This window comes from Marmota monax, unplaced genomic scaffold (assembly GCF_021218885.2).
Source record: "Marmota monax isolate L192 unplaced genomic scaffold, Marmota_monax_Labrador192_F-V1.1 WCK01_AAM20220418_F8-fsc00139, whole genome shotgun sequence".
NCBI classification, from domain to species: Eukaryota; Metazoa; Chordata; class Mammalia; order Rodentia; family Sciuridae; genus Marmota; species Marmota monax.
This window is the reverse complement of record NW_026695226.1, coordinates 1,632,819-1,650,175: the sequence shown is the minus strand read 5'-3', so window position 1 is coordinate 1,650,175 and position 17,357 is coordinate 1,632,819. Positions and strand designations below refer to the sequence as shown.

Genomic DNA, 17,357 nt, shown 5'->3' with positions numbered 1-17,357 from the left:
CTAAGCAATGGCATTACTCAGCAGTAAAGAGGAATGAGTTACACGTTCAACTATATGGATAAATGTCAGAAGCATTTTATATGAAAGAAGTCAGACCTATAAGGATACTACTAAATAATTTCATTTATTTTGATAATCTGATTATGACCTTGATGAGTAAATGAATGAATAGCATTTTGAAGATAAGGGGATTAAATAATTGGATTCTAAGGAGTTATAAAATATGTTGAAGTCATATGGGGAGTGATATAAAGGCTTGAGGTGGAAAGAAATCTGTGAACCAGATGATGACTTCATTCACCAAATGAATGACTGTAGATTAATATGTAGTATGTAATGAGCAGCAAAGCCTTTAAGAAGTATGTTCCAAGTGAATTTGCCCTAGTGATCTAGAAGATATAGTAAATCAAATACTACCAGCCCACTCCCAACCTTAAGGTACCTGGGTAGTAATATCAGGAAAAGCCTTAAGTCAGAAAAGAAGATACCACTTTCAGAAGAAGGTGAGATTACACTGGGAGTTTAAACTGTGGAACAGTTTGGTAAGAGCACAGGGGAGGGTTTTAGGATAGGAAAAAAGGAGGGCTGCATGAGTGGGACGGAAGAAGAGAATGGAAGACACAGTGGAGTTTAGAATGTCTCTGCTGTTACTTGGAGGAAAATGGGCCTAAGGTCCAGAAAAACTTGTCCCACCATCCATGGTGATTGGTTTCAGCAAATGCAGGCGCAGTTCATGGACTTCAAACTCAGTTCACATAATGATTGCAGTCCCTAAAACTGTAGTCACTAAACTTTTTGGCTAGCCACCGAGTACACAGGTAGTCATTTAGGGTTTTCTTAGTGAATTGAAAGCATGTACTTGGTACCAGAGAAAGCCAAAGGCCTCCTTCTCGTTTTCTTTTGATACTGCCAAGGATTGAATGGTGGGTATCACACATCCTAGGCAATTACTTTACCAATGCTCCATCTCCAGGCCTACTTCTCATATTCTTAACTTGCTCTGTGATACATTTAGTTTAGGATTTTGCTCTTTGCTGTTTATTTTCTGTCATGCTACTTGGACTTTAGGAGTGATAAGCATTTAACTGCATTACTAGATGTATATAGGAAAAGAGCTTGATTAGTCACTTAAACCATCTTAAATCAGACGTATTTCCCTAAGTTTTAAGTAAAATAGCTCAGTGGTAGAGCATTCACCTAGCAAGTATGAAGTCCTAGGTTCGATCCTCAGCACCACTTAAAAATAAATAAAATAAAGGTATTGTGTCCAACTACAACTAATAAATAAATAAATATCAAGAAAGTTTTAAGCAAAATATATAATATTAACAGTTTAGCATATTTTAATATAATCACACAATGCATCCTGTTATAGTTTGTCTAAATTTTAAATACTTTTATTTTGCTGCATTTTATAGTATTTTACTAGCATATTTTACATTCTTTTGAATTCTTTAAAGTAATCTTGATTATTGGTAAATGCTTAGAAATATAAAGTATGACCTATTTTGTTTAGGTTAAAACTGCATTATCTTGGATATAATACCTTGAAATTGTATCGTTGATAAAATTTTAAATAATTATCTTGTGAGAGAAGAAAGTTTCAATTGGTAGAACCATGGTTCTCTTCTGTTAACTTTTTATACGATTTACCAAGAATGTACCTTCCGTTAACCACCAGTTAAAGACAGTGTGCCTTTAAAAAGTAGTTCAATTCAGTATTGGGGGAGGGAGTGGGGGAAAATATGCAAAGCAGTCCAAGAAGTTGTTCAAATGAGAAAGGAAAGCTTAATACAAAATTTCCTCATGAGGTTGGTGGGTTTGCAGCTAATTTTACAGCTGTGATATATGAAATAAATTTATTTAAAAGAACCTCTTGTTTTTAAATACTTTGGCTTATTATATAGTTCAGTTTTCCAAATGTATACATACCGATCTGTTTAAAATACAGTTTTTGTTTTCATGTTCATAACCTGTAATTTCACTTATTTTTTAACATTTTTTTAACATGTTTCTTACAGGATGGAGGTTTGCTTCTGAATAACCCTTCAGCATTAGCAATGCATGAGTGTAAATGTCTTTGGCCGGATGTCCCACTAGAGTGTATAGTATCCCTGGGCACTGGACGTTATGAGAGTGATGTGAGAAATACTGCAACATACACAAGCCTGAAAACCAAACTTTCTAATGTTATCAACAGTGCTACAGACACAGAAGGTTAGTTTGTTTCTGTGTTACTTCAAGATACTTCAACTTAGAGTGATTAGTTTTTGGTAGATAGAACTGTTGATCTTAACTTCATATGAGTGTTGTATCTATATTGTGGGCCTAGGAAACACATGGGAATAAGTATTTTGTTTTCCTTTTTCCTCACTTTTATTAGAGTTACCCTAAGTAGAGACTGCTTTCCACCTAGGAGCTGGTGCTCTCTTTGCTTCCTTATAATTGGAGGAATATCACAAAAGCCTGAATGGAGATTCTATAGCCAGTTAAGAAAGCAAAAAGCACAAAAGAAGTCAGATTGGTTCGAATGTACACATAATAATATTGTGAGAGTATTTATGGAATTAGATTATTAGTGATGTGGAGGCAAACTGGAATTAAATAAATTATCGCTTCCTTTCTTCCTGAATCCATTTAAAATCCATCTAGCATGTAAATCAAATCACCTTCCTCTTCAAAACCCCTTAGACTTTCTATAACATGTGGAACAAAATTCAACAGCCTCTCTCTCTGAAATTTATCATACATGCCCTATAAGACCTAGCCTTTGAATATATGTCTTCTTCCTCTCAAAGCCACTCTTTGATTCTTATTATTTCTCAAACTTACTAAGAATCCTTCTGCCTCAGGGCCTCTGCAGATGCTGTACTCTTTGTAAGGCTCTTTCCCCAGGTATGTGCTTGACCCTTACTTCATTCAGGTCTCTGCTCAAATGTCATTTCCTCAGAGAGACCTTTCCTGACCACTTGCCCAGCTTCCTACCACGTACCCTGTTTCTAGTCTTCTTTCTTTTTTTTTTTTTATTTTACTCTTGGAGCATTGTTTTATTATGGATATACAATATCATAATACTTATTTGTTTACTTATTCTTAGTCCCACAAGTATGTGAGGCAAAGGGCTAGAGATGTAGCTCAGTGGTAGAGCATTGCCTGCCATGTGTGAGGCTCAATGTTTAATCCCTAGCAGTTGCTTTGCCTTACCCCAGTTTACCACTGACTCCAGGCATTGGCATGTACTGGGCAGTCGGAGAGTATATTTTGAATTTCTAGTTTGAATTTTGTTTTAACATTCTTTGTAGTACTGTTTTATTTTTATGTGTGTGAAATGCATTATTAAATTTAAAGAATTATCATTTAACAGCTTCTTATTTCTAAATGTCATTCTTTGCATATCAGCATGTTGTTGACTGTATCATTAACCTAAATGAGGATTTTCAACTCCCCACTAAGGTCTTTTATCTTTAAATGAAAACCAACAAAAAGCAGATAAATTCTTATCATCTGAAATTTTATTGTTACATTAATAGGATATTGTTTTTTTCTCAGCTTTATTATAATTGACAGATAAAAACTTTATATACTTAAGGTATACAACATGGGTGTTTTAATATAAGTATACCTTATGTAATGATTCGTACAGCCAAACTAATTAATGTATCCATCACCCACAAGGTTACCATTTTGTGGGATGGGCAATGGAAACACTTAAGATCTACTCCCTTAGAAAATGTAGAGCATACAAGATATTATTATTAACTATAGTCACCATACTATACATTTCATTTGTAGAACTTATTATCTTATAAAGTTTATATTCTTTGATCAATATCTTCCCATCCCCAGCCCCCAGGCACCTACCATCCTATTCTCTGTTTCTCTGGGTATTTTAGATTCTGTATATGGAATGATATCATGCAATATTTGTTTTCAGTGTCTGGCTTATTTCACTTGGTATAATGTTCTTCTGGTTCATCTGTGTTGTTGCAAATTGCTGGGCTTATTCTTTTTTTAGGCTGAATAAAATTCCACTGTGTGTGGGATAAACAGTGGTTATTTCCATATATTGGTAATTATGAGAAATGTTGCAGCAAACATGCAAATGCAAATATCTCTTCAAGATTGTTATTTAAGGGCTGGGGTTGTGGCTCAGTGGTAGAGTGCTTGCCTTGCCTGTGTGAGGCACTGGGTTCGATTCTCAGCACCACATATAAATGAATGGTTAAAATAAAGGTCCATCAACAACTAAAAAAAAATATTTAAAAAAAAGATTCTTATTTATTTCCTTCAGATGTATATCCAGAGTGGGACTGCTAGATAATATGATGGTTCTAAGTTTACCAGGGATTGAACTCAGGGGCACTCAACCACTGAGCCACATCCCCAGCCCTATTTTGTATCTTATTTAGAGACGGGTCTCACTGAGTTGCTTAGCGCCTCACCATTGCTGAGGCCGACTTTGAGTTCACAATCCTCATGTCTCAGCCTCCTGAGCTGCTGGGATTACAGGCGTGTGACACCATGTCAGGCCTAATTTTAGTTTTTGGAGGAACCTCTATGCTGTTTTGCATATGTCTGCACCAGTTTGTATTTCCACCAACAGTACATGGTGGTTCTCTTCTTTCCACATCATCACCTGAACTTGTTATCTCTTGCCTTTAATAACCAACCTAATAGGTGTGATTTGGTATCTCATTGTGATTTTGTTTTGCATTTCTCTGATGATTCAATAAAATATTCTTGCCATTAGCCATCTGCTGAGACACAGCTTTTTAAAAATTTTTTTTTTTTAGTTGTTGATAGACCTTTATTTTATTTATTTATTTTTTTGTGGTGCTGAAAATTGAACCCAGTGCCTCACACACTCTAGGCAAGTGCTGTACCACAGAGCCACAACCCCAGCAAGAGACACAGCTTTAATCATCCAGCTTCATAATACTTAATTTAGTACCTCCTGTAAACCATGTCATCAGCCCTTGTGGAATTTTCTAGAAATATGAAATGCTGCTTCAGTGTACTTACACTCTAGTTAATGATACAAGTACATGAATAGTATAATAATGTTAACTTTGAAAAAGATGTGGTAAGAATTTTATTGAGGCATATAATTACTGATACTAGATTGTTATGTCCTGCAAAGACAGTAAATTCATGTGGTTCAACGTCATATATAATTAATAGGGCCCAGATATTTCCTTTTACCATTAACAATTGGACAAAACAGTAGTTTTCACAAATTAGATGACAGGCAGCATACAAAAGGTATTTCTGAGAGAAAGAAAAATGAATGAGGTAATCATCAAGATTACCCAGCTTGCTACCTGAAAAGTTTTTATACTTAGCACATAGAGGGAGAACCCAAAACAATAGATAATTCTCTTGGAGTTCAGTAAACAGAATTTGGAGTTTAGAGATGTAAAGGAAACAAGAATTATAATACAAGATACCACAGAGAAGCAACTACATAAGTAATAAATAGTGCACCAGAGATAATGCAGCAGAGTCCCTTTGGTCTTTGATCAAGTACTGATCTGTGCATCCATGTGAGGAAACTACTCAAGGCAGAGGAAAGATCCACCAAAAAGGATTAGACAAAATAATACTTGGAGCTCATGTGGAACCAGAATAGCTTTAATTTCCATCAACTAGATTTTCATCAATGAGAAAGGCCTTGTTATACACAGGATCTGTGGTGGAGTCCATAGAAGTAGTAATAGCATCAAATTAGTTCTAGACTAAGAAATGCTTTAGATCCACCCTAGGAAAGCTTAAAAAAAAATCAGATTGAGTTCAACTACCATCAAAGCTTAAAAGAAACCCTAAACACACACACACACAAATACACATTTAATCCAATTAACATCATCGTTGTTTGACCTAAAAGCCAACAATATATGAAGGAATTCAACAAATTCCCTGTATACAGATATGTAAAACCCAGAATGTCAGGCATTCAGTAAAAAAAAATGTGTAGGCATACAAAGAAGCAAGAAAAGACAGCCCTTAACCTGGAGAAACCCAAACAAAAATTGGAACAGACCTAAATATTAAACCAATGACAGAATTAGCTGACAAGGATATTATAGTAGCTACTGTAAGCCTTCTCCTTGTGTTCAATAAACTGGAGGAGACAATAAGAAAGGACTTAATTTCTCGAGGTAAAAAATGCAATATCTCAAAATATGCACTTGCAGTTCTCCATAAACACTTGCAGAAAATAGAAGAGGAGGGAATATTCTCTAGCTTATTTTAAAAGACCAGCATGAATTACCCTGATATTAATACATTATATTCTTAAAACCCCAGAAAAACTCCAGTCACTATTTCTCATTAATATGCATGCAGAAATCCATAAAGTATAATAATAAATCTAATTCAGCAAATATATTAAAAGGAAAATACATATAATATGTACAACAAGGGTTCATTTCATGAATATGGGATTGCTTAACAATAAAAAATTAGTGTCATTCACCATCTCAACTAAAAAAGAAAAAACATCCTTTCAGTAAATGCAAAAAAAAAAATCTGATAAAATCTAACATGCATTCAGATAAAAACTGAGCAAATTAGTAACAGAGGGAGCTTCCTCAACCTGAAAAAGGGCATAAACAAAATAATAGAGCTAGCATCATATTTAATGCTGAAAGACTGAATACTTTCCCCACCTAAAACCAAGAACAGAGTAAGAATTCTGTTCTTACCACCTTTGATCTTGAGCAGGTTAAGATTTTTAAAATAGAACACAAAAAGCATGAACCAATAAAGTCAACACTGTTCTAGAAGTTTGTTCCAATGCTATAAGGCAATAAAGGAAAGACACGAGAAGTAAAATGGACAATATGGTTATCTATGTTGATAATCCTAAAGGAATCTATAAAAATGCCACTAAAACTAAAATTGAGTTTAGCAAGTTTAAATAACAAGGTCAATATGCGAAAGTCGGTTGTATTTCTGCATACTAGCAATGAACAATTGGAAACTTAAATAGATATGTACATAGATCAATAGATATCATTTATAATAGCATAAAAATATTAGAGCTGGGATTGTGGTTCAGAGGTAGAACACTTGCCTAGCATGTGTGAGATACTGGATTTGATCCTCAGCACCACATAAAAATAAATAAATAAAATAAAGGTATTGGGTCCATCTACAACTAAGAATATATTTTTTAAAAGCATTAAATACTTAAACTACATAACAAATTGTGCAAGACCTAAATATTGAAAACTATACAACATTACTGAGAAATTAAATAAATAAATCAGTAGATACACCATGCCAGTGACTTACAAATCTCAATATTGATTTACACTCTAGTTAATGATACAAGTACATGAATAGTATCAGATCAAAAATTGACCTGTAGACTCAGTGCAGTTCCTATGAAAATCCAAACTGACTTTTGGGGGGCTAAAAATAAACAAATACTATAAAATATATGCTGATGTGCTGGGGTTATGGCTCAGTGGTAGAGTGTTTACCTGGTACATGTGAATCACTGGGTTTGAGCCTCAGCACCTCATAAAAAGAAATATATAAAGGTACTGTCAATCTACAATTAAGAATTTAAAAAAAATTTTTTTAAAGTATACAGATGTTTTCCAAAGAACCTAGAATAGCCAACACAATAGTGAAAAAAGAAGAAAGTTGGAATACTTATCTTTCCAATTTCAAGACTGTAAGACTATAGTTAGAAAGGAACTGCAGTATTTGAAGAGAGATAGACATGTAGATTAATAGCATATAACATAGTTCAGAAATTGATTCATTATTTAAATTCAGAAGATTTTTGATAACGATGCCAGGGTAACTCAATAAGGAAAGATTTTTCAACAGATGATGAGACAATTAGATACCTGAGTCCAAAAAGTTGAATTTGACCCTTCACACCACATACAAAAATTAACTGGAAATAGATTATTAGACCTAGTATGTAAGAGGTCTAAATTTCTAGATGGATATGCTGGATAAGATAATTTTTAAATATGTTTTTATAAATTGACACAGTATCGAACACAGTTCAAACACAGTTATAAATGGACACAGTATCAAACCCAGTGCCTCACAGGGCCTCAGACATGCTAGGTAAGAACTCTACCAATGAGTCACAATCCCAGCCCTAGAGAAAATCTTAATGATCTTGAGTAGGTTAAGATTTTTAAAATGGAACACAAAAAGCATGAACCAATAAAGAAACAACAGTTAAATTAGTACTGCGGTTCACAAATTTTGCTTTTCAAAAAAACACTTTTAATAAAATGAAATGTCAAGCCACAGACTGAAAGAAAATATTTGTAAAACCTTGTGTGTGTGAATGTGTGCACACGTACATGCAACATGAAGGAATATCTAAAGAACATGCAATTCAGTGGGGAAAATGTGGGCCAAAGATTTGAAAAGAAACTTCATTGAAGAAAACAAATGACTAATAAGTGCACGAAAAGCTTCTCAGCACCATTAGTCATTCGATGAAAATTAAAACCACAAGATATTGCTACTTGCCTTCTAGTATGTCAAAATGGTATGGCCATTTTGGAAGACAATATGGTAGTTCTTAAAAAAAAAAAAAAAAAAGTAAACATACACTTTTACCATATGACCCAGGAATTTTATTCCTAGGTTTTTACCCAAGAGAAATGGAATAATATGTCTACACAAAGACTTAAGTGTAAATGTTATTGCAGGATTATTCCTAAAGCTAAAAACTGAAGAGAGCCACAATCAGAACTGAGAACAAAATCTGATAAAACTACATAATGAAACACTTACTCAGCAATAAGAAGAACTGTTGGTATATGATATACTGTGGATGAGTCTCAAAGCATTTTGCCAAGCGAAAGGAGGTAGACAGATCTACAGAATTAGGATTCTGTTTGTATGAAATGCTAGAAAAGGCAAAGGGTAGGGGAGAACCAACTTTTAAGGAACTTGAAGGAATTGGGGGGGGATTGAAATGCCTTGTCATGATTCTTTGCTGTTAAGTTTGTCAAATTATATAGTTAAAATAGGTATATTTTATTGCATATAAATTATACCTCAATAAAGATAATCCTCAAAAATGTTGGAAAGAGAAAAGAGAGTATTGGAACAAGTATCCTAATTTAGCATAATGTATATGGTATTTGGGGAAGATGAATTTCATTTTGAAGTTCTGTTCATTGTTATGAATTCTATATACTCCTACTGTTTGAGTAATAAACAAATCTTTGTAATGGACTTATAAGGAAGATAATTTAAATAATGATGAATAGATCATTGTAGAATAACTCACCCTCTCACCCTCTCTTACCCACCTTTTACCCTCCTTTTTTGTTTTAACAGAAGTCCATGTAATGCTTGATGGCCTGTTACCTCCTGACACCTATTTTAGATTCAATCCTGTCATGTGTGAAAACATACCTCTTGATGAAAGTCGAAATGAAAAACTGGATCAGCTGCAGTTGGAAGGGTTGAAGTATATAGAAAGAAATGAACAAAAAATGAAAAAAGTTGCGAAAATTTTAAGTCAAGAAAAAACAACTCTGCAGAAAATTAATGATTGGATAAAGTTAAAAACTGACATGTATGAAGGTCTTCCATTCTTTTCAAAATTGTGATGAGTGTATGCATATGTTCTGAAAAAGAAAGCCTATTCAGAAGGCCCGCCAGATTCAGTAAGGAATTGTGGTTCAACATCAGTTAACTTTGAAATACTTATGAATTCTGGGGAATCCTGAAAATGACAGTGCTTTGAGGAGTTTGCACAGTACAGAAATATGCTTGGTTACAGAATTCAAATGGGAATTAGGTTTTTTAAGATGTTAACAGTTAACCAAGCTTTAGGAATTTTACTATTGTGCTAGTTTTAATAGATGTTGGTGTTAAATTGTTTGATGTTTGAGAAATCATTAATATATGTGCCAAACAAGAAACTGAGAATATCATATTATCTTTTGTATTTTTGCTTAGTCATCAAAATCATGTAGAATTCATGTGATCACTGATTTTTTTTCATGTCGGAAAGTTAATTTCTTCTTACATATTTTTTCATTAGCTGCATTCTGCAATCCTTTTACTGTACCATCACCTACATATATGCAGAAAGTGGAATTTTCTTTGTTAAAATACTTTTACATTTGAAATAAGAAATAAGCGATACCGTTTTCTATTCAAAATTTGCTTATTTCAACATTGTTTGGTTAAAGAAATAGGTGATGTTACAATGATCCACCTTTTCCCCCTGAAATTTCAAGATGATAAATTTGTGTTTACCTTTCTAGATTTAACTTTATCATTTGCTGTTACAAAATTAATTTTTTGAAGTTACTGAGAAAATAGTTCTATCATCAACAAAAATAAATTACTGAAATAATCTATTATTAAAGGGTAATGTCATTTTGAATTTTTTATTGTTCACAGTATAGCTCCCCATTTCTTATAGCATTTGACCCCACCTATGAGCAGTAATACGTAAACAAATTGTTAGGCTTCTTACTTCATTAACTCCTTTAACCATCTGGATTTCACAGAAGTTAAAACATTGCCTTGAAATGTTGTGCCAAACAGATTCATTTTTGTAGTGTTATTTATTTGCCATGTAAATCATGTCTAGATTTCCCAAGAAAAATAAATGTAAGAACCCTTTGCTTTGTACTTATAAGCTAAAGCTTACCCTGTCGCCCAGATTGTCATATTGCTGCTTTTTAACGTTGATTCTCAGAAGCAATGAGACATTCTAAGAGTGCTGGGTGGAGTTGGCAGTATGGATGTTAATGGTGTGTCTGCCGCACAGGCCTTCCGTGACTTTGAGGAAGATGGACAATGTCTCTGGGCTTTAGATATTTTACTTGCAAAAAGAGGAAAGCTAACTCTAAAATTTTGTGACATCTAAATTACTTTGTTTTTAGGCACAGGATAAGTAAGCTTCCAGTGACTGCTGAAAATAATGTAAAATAGCCCTTTCAGATCACAAATATATACAAACTTTTATACAACTAGGACAACTTATAAATGTAAGAAAATACAGATAACTGGAATTATGACTATTTGGGGTGAATTCTTTGTTATAAAGCAAATTTCAAGCACAATAAAGTAAAATTTACAGTACACGTTTTTATAAGGTCACTCTTTCTGCAACCTGACACACTTCATCTGTTTTGCAGCTGATGTTTACTCTCAGTTACTTGTTTGTGCTTGGCCAATTATTTTTCTCTTGAAAGGGATAATACACAAGTAAACTCTGGTCGTAGCTTCTTTCTTCAACCGCATAGCATGACATCTACGTAGTAGGTACATCCAGTTGTGTGGTGCACTAGTTTTCAATTGTTCCTGTCCCCATTTGTACTTGAAACTGGTTATCTGAACAACTGTGTAATTCACCTGAGATAACCTGCATTTTATAATGAGGCCAGTGCTTTCTTTGTTGAAAAACAACCCAAAAAGAAGATTCTGTAAATATGCAAGAGAAAGATAGGAAAAGATATTCAAATGAATTTCCAATCCTATACAATGACTGCCATTCTCAAAGAAGCAATGAGGAATAATCTGCTTTATGAAATGTAATAAATCCTCCAACTCAATTATATTGAAAAATAGAATAAAAATTATTTTGATGCTCAGGCCCTCCTGGCTGTCTTGTTTATTATTTCTGTAATAAATGATATACTGGAAATATTTCAGTTCTGTTCTTGCTGCAGATATTATTCTTTATTAAAAATAGTTCCTTAGATGGAGTTGTCCCTAGAGGCACAGAGGCTGCATGGGATTTCCCTTAGTGGGTGGAGAGCACCCAAGCTGGGTTATAATTATACTGTGTACTTCTTCCCCTCCTACACCACATTTTTATCCAGGAGAAAACAGACGTCAAAGGAATCTTTTGAGAGGGAATTAAGTCACAAAAAGCCTGCATGCAGTCTGAGGGGACAGAGGGGAGCCTTTCAGCTTTGTTTTGATGATAGGGAGGAGCTCCCTTTGAGCTTTTTAACCCCAGAGAGTAGTTACAGCCCCCTCCTTTTCATGTATGATGGAGTTGCTTATTACTGAAGCACCTCGGACCCCTAAAGTTCAAATCCCAGAATTTTACCTAATGAGCTTTGCCCTAGAAACAGTTGTACTCAGTTTAGAATATTTCACCAGCCCGAATGTCAGTAGCGTAACTAATAACATAGCTACCTTTTGAGTGGTTACTGAGTACTGGTAACTAGGCTAAGCAGGTTTACAGTTTTAGCATATTTCATTGTCATTACAAGCCTGTGACATGAATATCATTATCCCTTTCTTAGAAAATTTTGCCTGAGATGCCACAGCCAAAAGTGGTAGAGCTAGGACCAATCCATTTCCTTAGCCCCACGTCTGTTCCTCTTTCCTAAAATATCCTTCCTGGAATTGAAATGGACTTGAAATCCATTTTACTAAACTGAATCTGAAGTGTTGAGTTTAATTGATTAAAAAAAAATGTACTCCACTCAGTAGATGTCATTTCAATCTTTTTGACCTCAGAGTTGTATTTTAGGGGAAAGAAATTATTTCAACTTAAGTTACGTGCATACTGCTCCTTAAGTCTTTGTTTAACGTGGTTGTCTATTGGCAGTGGTTTTACCCATCTCCCTGAAGGATTTGCAAATCTAGAGCAGGGTACGGGGAGGAGAGATTTGCCTTGGGGAACTACTAGCATTTAATACTCTAGGAGTCAGAGGAGGTAAATATTATGTAATGCACAGGGCATAGGACAGTCCCTTACAATGAAGAACGCCACCCCAAACACCAACAAATGCAAGTAATAACATTTCTTCTTCCAGATATTGAAGACTACTTTGCCCAAAGTTAGGATGCATGGATCCTTTATAAAATTCCATTCTGGTTCTATTGTAATAAGAATTCTTTTTGTATTTATTGCTCCTTGTTTACCTTCTCTCTCTCTCTCTCTCTCTCTCTCTCTCTCTCTCTCTCTCTCTCTCTCTAAGTTTAAATACAACTGAACTGTTCACTGAATTTTACTTATTGAAGCAAATCTATGGTAATTACTCTTTCATGACTAGGAAATAGAAAGGAGGGGGAGCACATTAAAAAAAAACAGTTTGTTCTGTTGCTGGCAGGAGCTATCCACCATCCAAAAAGATTCATAGAGTACAGATGTCCTTGGGCTAAACAGTTTGCATGTGTTGATCCAAGGTTTGATAAACGTGTCTCTCATAAGTCACACTGATTACTTTGTTTATTATAATCTTCATTCAACTGATGTGAGCAGATTAGAATTCATCACACTCCACAGATATGTTATTCATTTGAATAATTAGTTTATTAAAAATAAAATATTGACTGTAATGTTGACTTACTTTCATGATAAAAATCTTCAACTTAATACAGATTCATTTCTTGTCTCCAGGCAACATAGATTGTGAGGTATATTTGAAAGATTCAGTCTGATTTAATATGAGCAGTTTGCATGATACGAATCTACATCACATTTAAATTCCTAATTTGTGTTATTAAGGTGAATTTCAAAGATCAAAATAAATGGACCTATTTTATAGAAGAAAAATAGTCAACAGCTGTTACTTGGTACTATTCTTTCTTTTAGTATATACTACTACTATTAAACATGATAAACAATCCGAAAGTCCATCCAATTATTTGGGAAGAAGGGAAGGTGATGTCATCTTATTTATGTTGGGTGATTGTGATTCAAAAAAATGAATTTAGTATTATTTTAATTAAATTGGTCATCAAAATAATTTTAAAAGAATGTGCATTTAAAAACAATCCAAATTCCAGGCACTGTTGCCCATGCCTGTAATCCCATAACTTCAGAGGTTGAGACAGGAAGATTGCAAGTTCAAGGCCAGTCTAGGCTGTTTAAGGAAATCCTGTTTCAAAAAGAAAGCAGAACCAGGTGTGGTGGCATGTGCCTGTAATTACAGTGGCTCAGGAGGCTAAGGCAGGAGGATCACAAGTTCAAACCAGCCTCAGCAACTTATCAAGGCATTAAGCAACTTAGCAAGACCCTGTCTCAAAATAGAAATTTTAAAAAATGGATTGGGATTGTGGTTTAGTGATTAACACCCCCCCCCCGCCCCCACCCTTGTTCAATCCTCTGTACCAAAAAAGAAAGAAGGAGGGGCTGGGAGGTAGCTCAATGATAGAGTACCCCTGTATTCAATCTCCAGTACCACACACAAAGTTTTTTAAAAAATCTGTATTTTGATCAAGCAGAACAGAATATTATATGCCAAGATCCAAAATACACATATCCTTAGTACGCACATATGAATCTTGCAAAGGGAAATTTTTTATTATTCATATTGTTTTGTAATTGGGTCACATCTGGGGAAAAAGTGTTCTAAGATAACAGTTTTCAGTTCTCAGCTTTTGTATTTACTGTAACACATATGAGCATTGCAAGCAATTCTTAACAGTCTCTCAGATTGAAAAAAATTAATCAAGCCAGGCACAATGGTGCATGCCTGTAAGCCCAGTGACTTGGGAGGCTGAGGTAGAAGGATCACAAGTTTGAGGCCAGCCTCAGCAACTTAACAAGACCCTTTCTCAAAAAATAAAAAAAACACTGAGGATATAGCTTGGTGGTAAAATGCCCCTGAGTTCAAAGCCCAGTAACAAAAAACCAAAACAAAATGTTAAACAAAGACAATTTAATTTTACCTCTCTCTATCTTTCAGATTTAGTCTTAAAAACCACATTTTTTTCCTATAATGCCACTAAAATGGAGCCATTTAAAACTTATTCTATCCCTCAGTCACTGAAACCACATTTTGTAAATCACAGGTGCTGTTATTTTACTGATTTTTGAATGAACATGTTTGGTATCAGGGTATAATTAATCCATACACATCTAAGCATGCCTTCGTAGTAATTTCCTGTGATGAATAATGTGAAAAATGCTGTCTGTGGACACTTAAAACTGTAGAAGCAGTGGAACTTTAGACTATGTTGGTATATAATACAAATACCTATATTTATATGCAAATAGAATGTAATAAGGAATTATATGCTACAAGGGTTTTGGTGACTTTAGATGGCATAGAATTTTGTAATGCAGGCTTGTAGAGCATTCTCATTGTTTTCAGTATGGGAAAATGGTGATGTCCTGATCCTTAGACAACATGTGGAAACTTGCGTTGTCCAGTTCATCACAAGCATAATCCTCAGTGCAAATAAAAATAAGAATTTGACACCAACCCTATTTTGAGTAATTTTCACAACTAGATTGTTACCTGGAAAGAAAGAAAAAAAAAAGTACCTTGTATTCAGAAGAAAGCCAATATAGCAATCATGTGAAAATGTCTGCAAAAGTGATGATTCCAATTTTTAAATATATAGCTGAAACTATATGAAAATGAAGGAAATATTCTCATTGGCCAATACATAAATGAAATACAGGTTATTTTTATCTAACTAGATTATGCATTCCCATTTCAATTTGCCATATGCTTTTTAGTAATATCTCATAGCTTCTAGGACACTGCTACATACATTATATGAATTCGTAATATTTTTCTTGAGTTAGTTAGGCTTTATTGAATCATCTGCCTTATACCATTATGAGGAGATAGGGAAATCAAAAATACTTTAAAAAGTACTTTTTGAGTTCATTTCTTTTTAGAGTCTGAAAAAGGGACTTGCTCCCTGTGCTAGTAGGTACAATCACAGCTGAGATCTGTTTCCTCAGGGTGAGCCAGGACCCTTTCTAGACTATTAAAAAAAAAAAAATGTGCTGATCACAGGGCCTGTCATTTCCTTTCACCTAGTGCCTGCAGTAAACATCATTCACACCATTTGATGTTTCACATCTTGACAGAGACTCATGCAGCTCTTCTGAGCATAGAATAAAAGCCTTCTTTTGTTTGAAAGGTGAGCTTTTTTCTCTATTTGAGTGATATCTGCTTATTCTAAGACCATATTCCTGTTCCTCATCACTGCAGCCTAACTTGGGATCTTCCTCATCTTGTCAGGTTGAATCTTTTTCTTGGGCTGCCTTGCTGCCTAGATCCTTCCACACATTCTCTTAACACATGGCCAAGTGGGTTCTATCTTCAGTGAACAACTATAATACCACATCTATACACATCACACGTATAATTGTAGTAGCCATTTTCTTTCTAAAACAACTTCCTCGTGTTGTATTCTTATAACTATCCTGTAGCTTTGGCAAGGCCAGCAGTAATTCCACAAAGAACTTGTGAAAATTATGGTACAAAGAAGGCCAAGGTCTGTGTGGGCTCCTCATTACCTTTGATGACTTGCGTGTTCAGTTCCCTGCTCACACCTCTCCAGTGCTTTCCAAAAAATAGCTGGACTTTGTTGGGGGTTTTAATAGGTTTTGATCATGGTGGTAATTTGTGTTCCTTCCCAGTTATTTCATATAAAAGGTATATTTCTGTGAGACTTGCTTTTATTTTTATAAAATGGAAATAACTTGTCATCTAAATGACATTTGTTAAGTACCATTTGTACCATTAGTTTGCTTCTGTATGGCCTTTTAGCATCTCAAAGAGTTTATCCTCTAAAGACACAATGAAGATCTAGGTTACAACAACAACAACAACAAAAAAAACCAAAAAACAAAACAAAAAAACCAACAACCAAACAACAACAAAAACAGGAGATATAGCTCAGTGGTAGAGCATTTGCCTCACATGTGAGGCCATGTGTTTGAGCCCCTGTACTGCAAAATGAATAAATGAGTAAATAAATAAAAGCATAACAGTATCTTATATTGTAGAAACACACAAACGGAACAAAGTATGTTGCATTGATATCTTTTTTTATATGTACTTTCTCCAAAGCTCCTGGTCATAGCTCATGGGAGGTAATAGGTTTTGTGTTAAAGGTTTTTGGAGAAATTTAACTGGTTCAAAGTATGGCTTTAGAGACAGAATTTTATCATTAAAAAATGTAGTGTGAGCACTAGCAATGATATAGGTCAAAGTGCCTGAAATCTAGTAGGTGTTTAATTAAAATATTAAATATTATCTTTGTGTTCCCAGAAATTAATGTACGGAAGGAAAGTGCCTTAAATTAATGATTTTCACCGAAAGATATAGTTCTGAAAGCAAAGTGCGTGCTCCTCAAATACAGTGTCTCAAATACAGTCTAACTTTGCCTCTCCTTTTTCCCTTCCAGTCTTTGAAAGGATCTTGGAATCATTTGATATGACCTCTGTATTTTTTGCATTGCCTTTTGTTATTCTGTTTTATTGTACCATGTAATGTATTGCCTAAACACATTAATACTAGTACAGGTTGAACATCCCTAATCTGAAAATCCGATATCTGAAATGTTCCAAAATCTGAAACCTAAAAATATTGTTTAAAATTACCTTTAGGACATATGTATAAGGTATACAGGAAACCTAA

The 17,357-nt window shown here is 34.4% G+C and overlaps 1 protein-coding gene across 3 annotated transcripts in view; it reads left to right on the top strand.

Moving 5' to 3' along the window:
• Pnpla8 (patatin like phospholipase domain containing 8) overlaps positions 1-11,606 on the top strand; it is a 41,662-nt gene extending 30,056 nt beyond the window's left edge. For all 3 annotated transcript variants that reach the window (XM_046435369.2, XM_058576070.1, XM_046435370.2), the window contains 2 exons: positions 2,022-2,217; positions 9,328-11,606. In XM_046435369.2, the coding sequence (XP_046291325.1) occupies positions 2,022-2,217; positions 9,328-9,602 (471 nt within the window). In that variant the 3' untranslated portion in view covers positions 9,603-11,606. The remainder of the gene's footprint in view (positions 1-2,021; positions 2,218-9,327) is intronic.
• Positions 11,607-17,357: the final 5,751 nt, after the last annotated feature.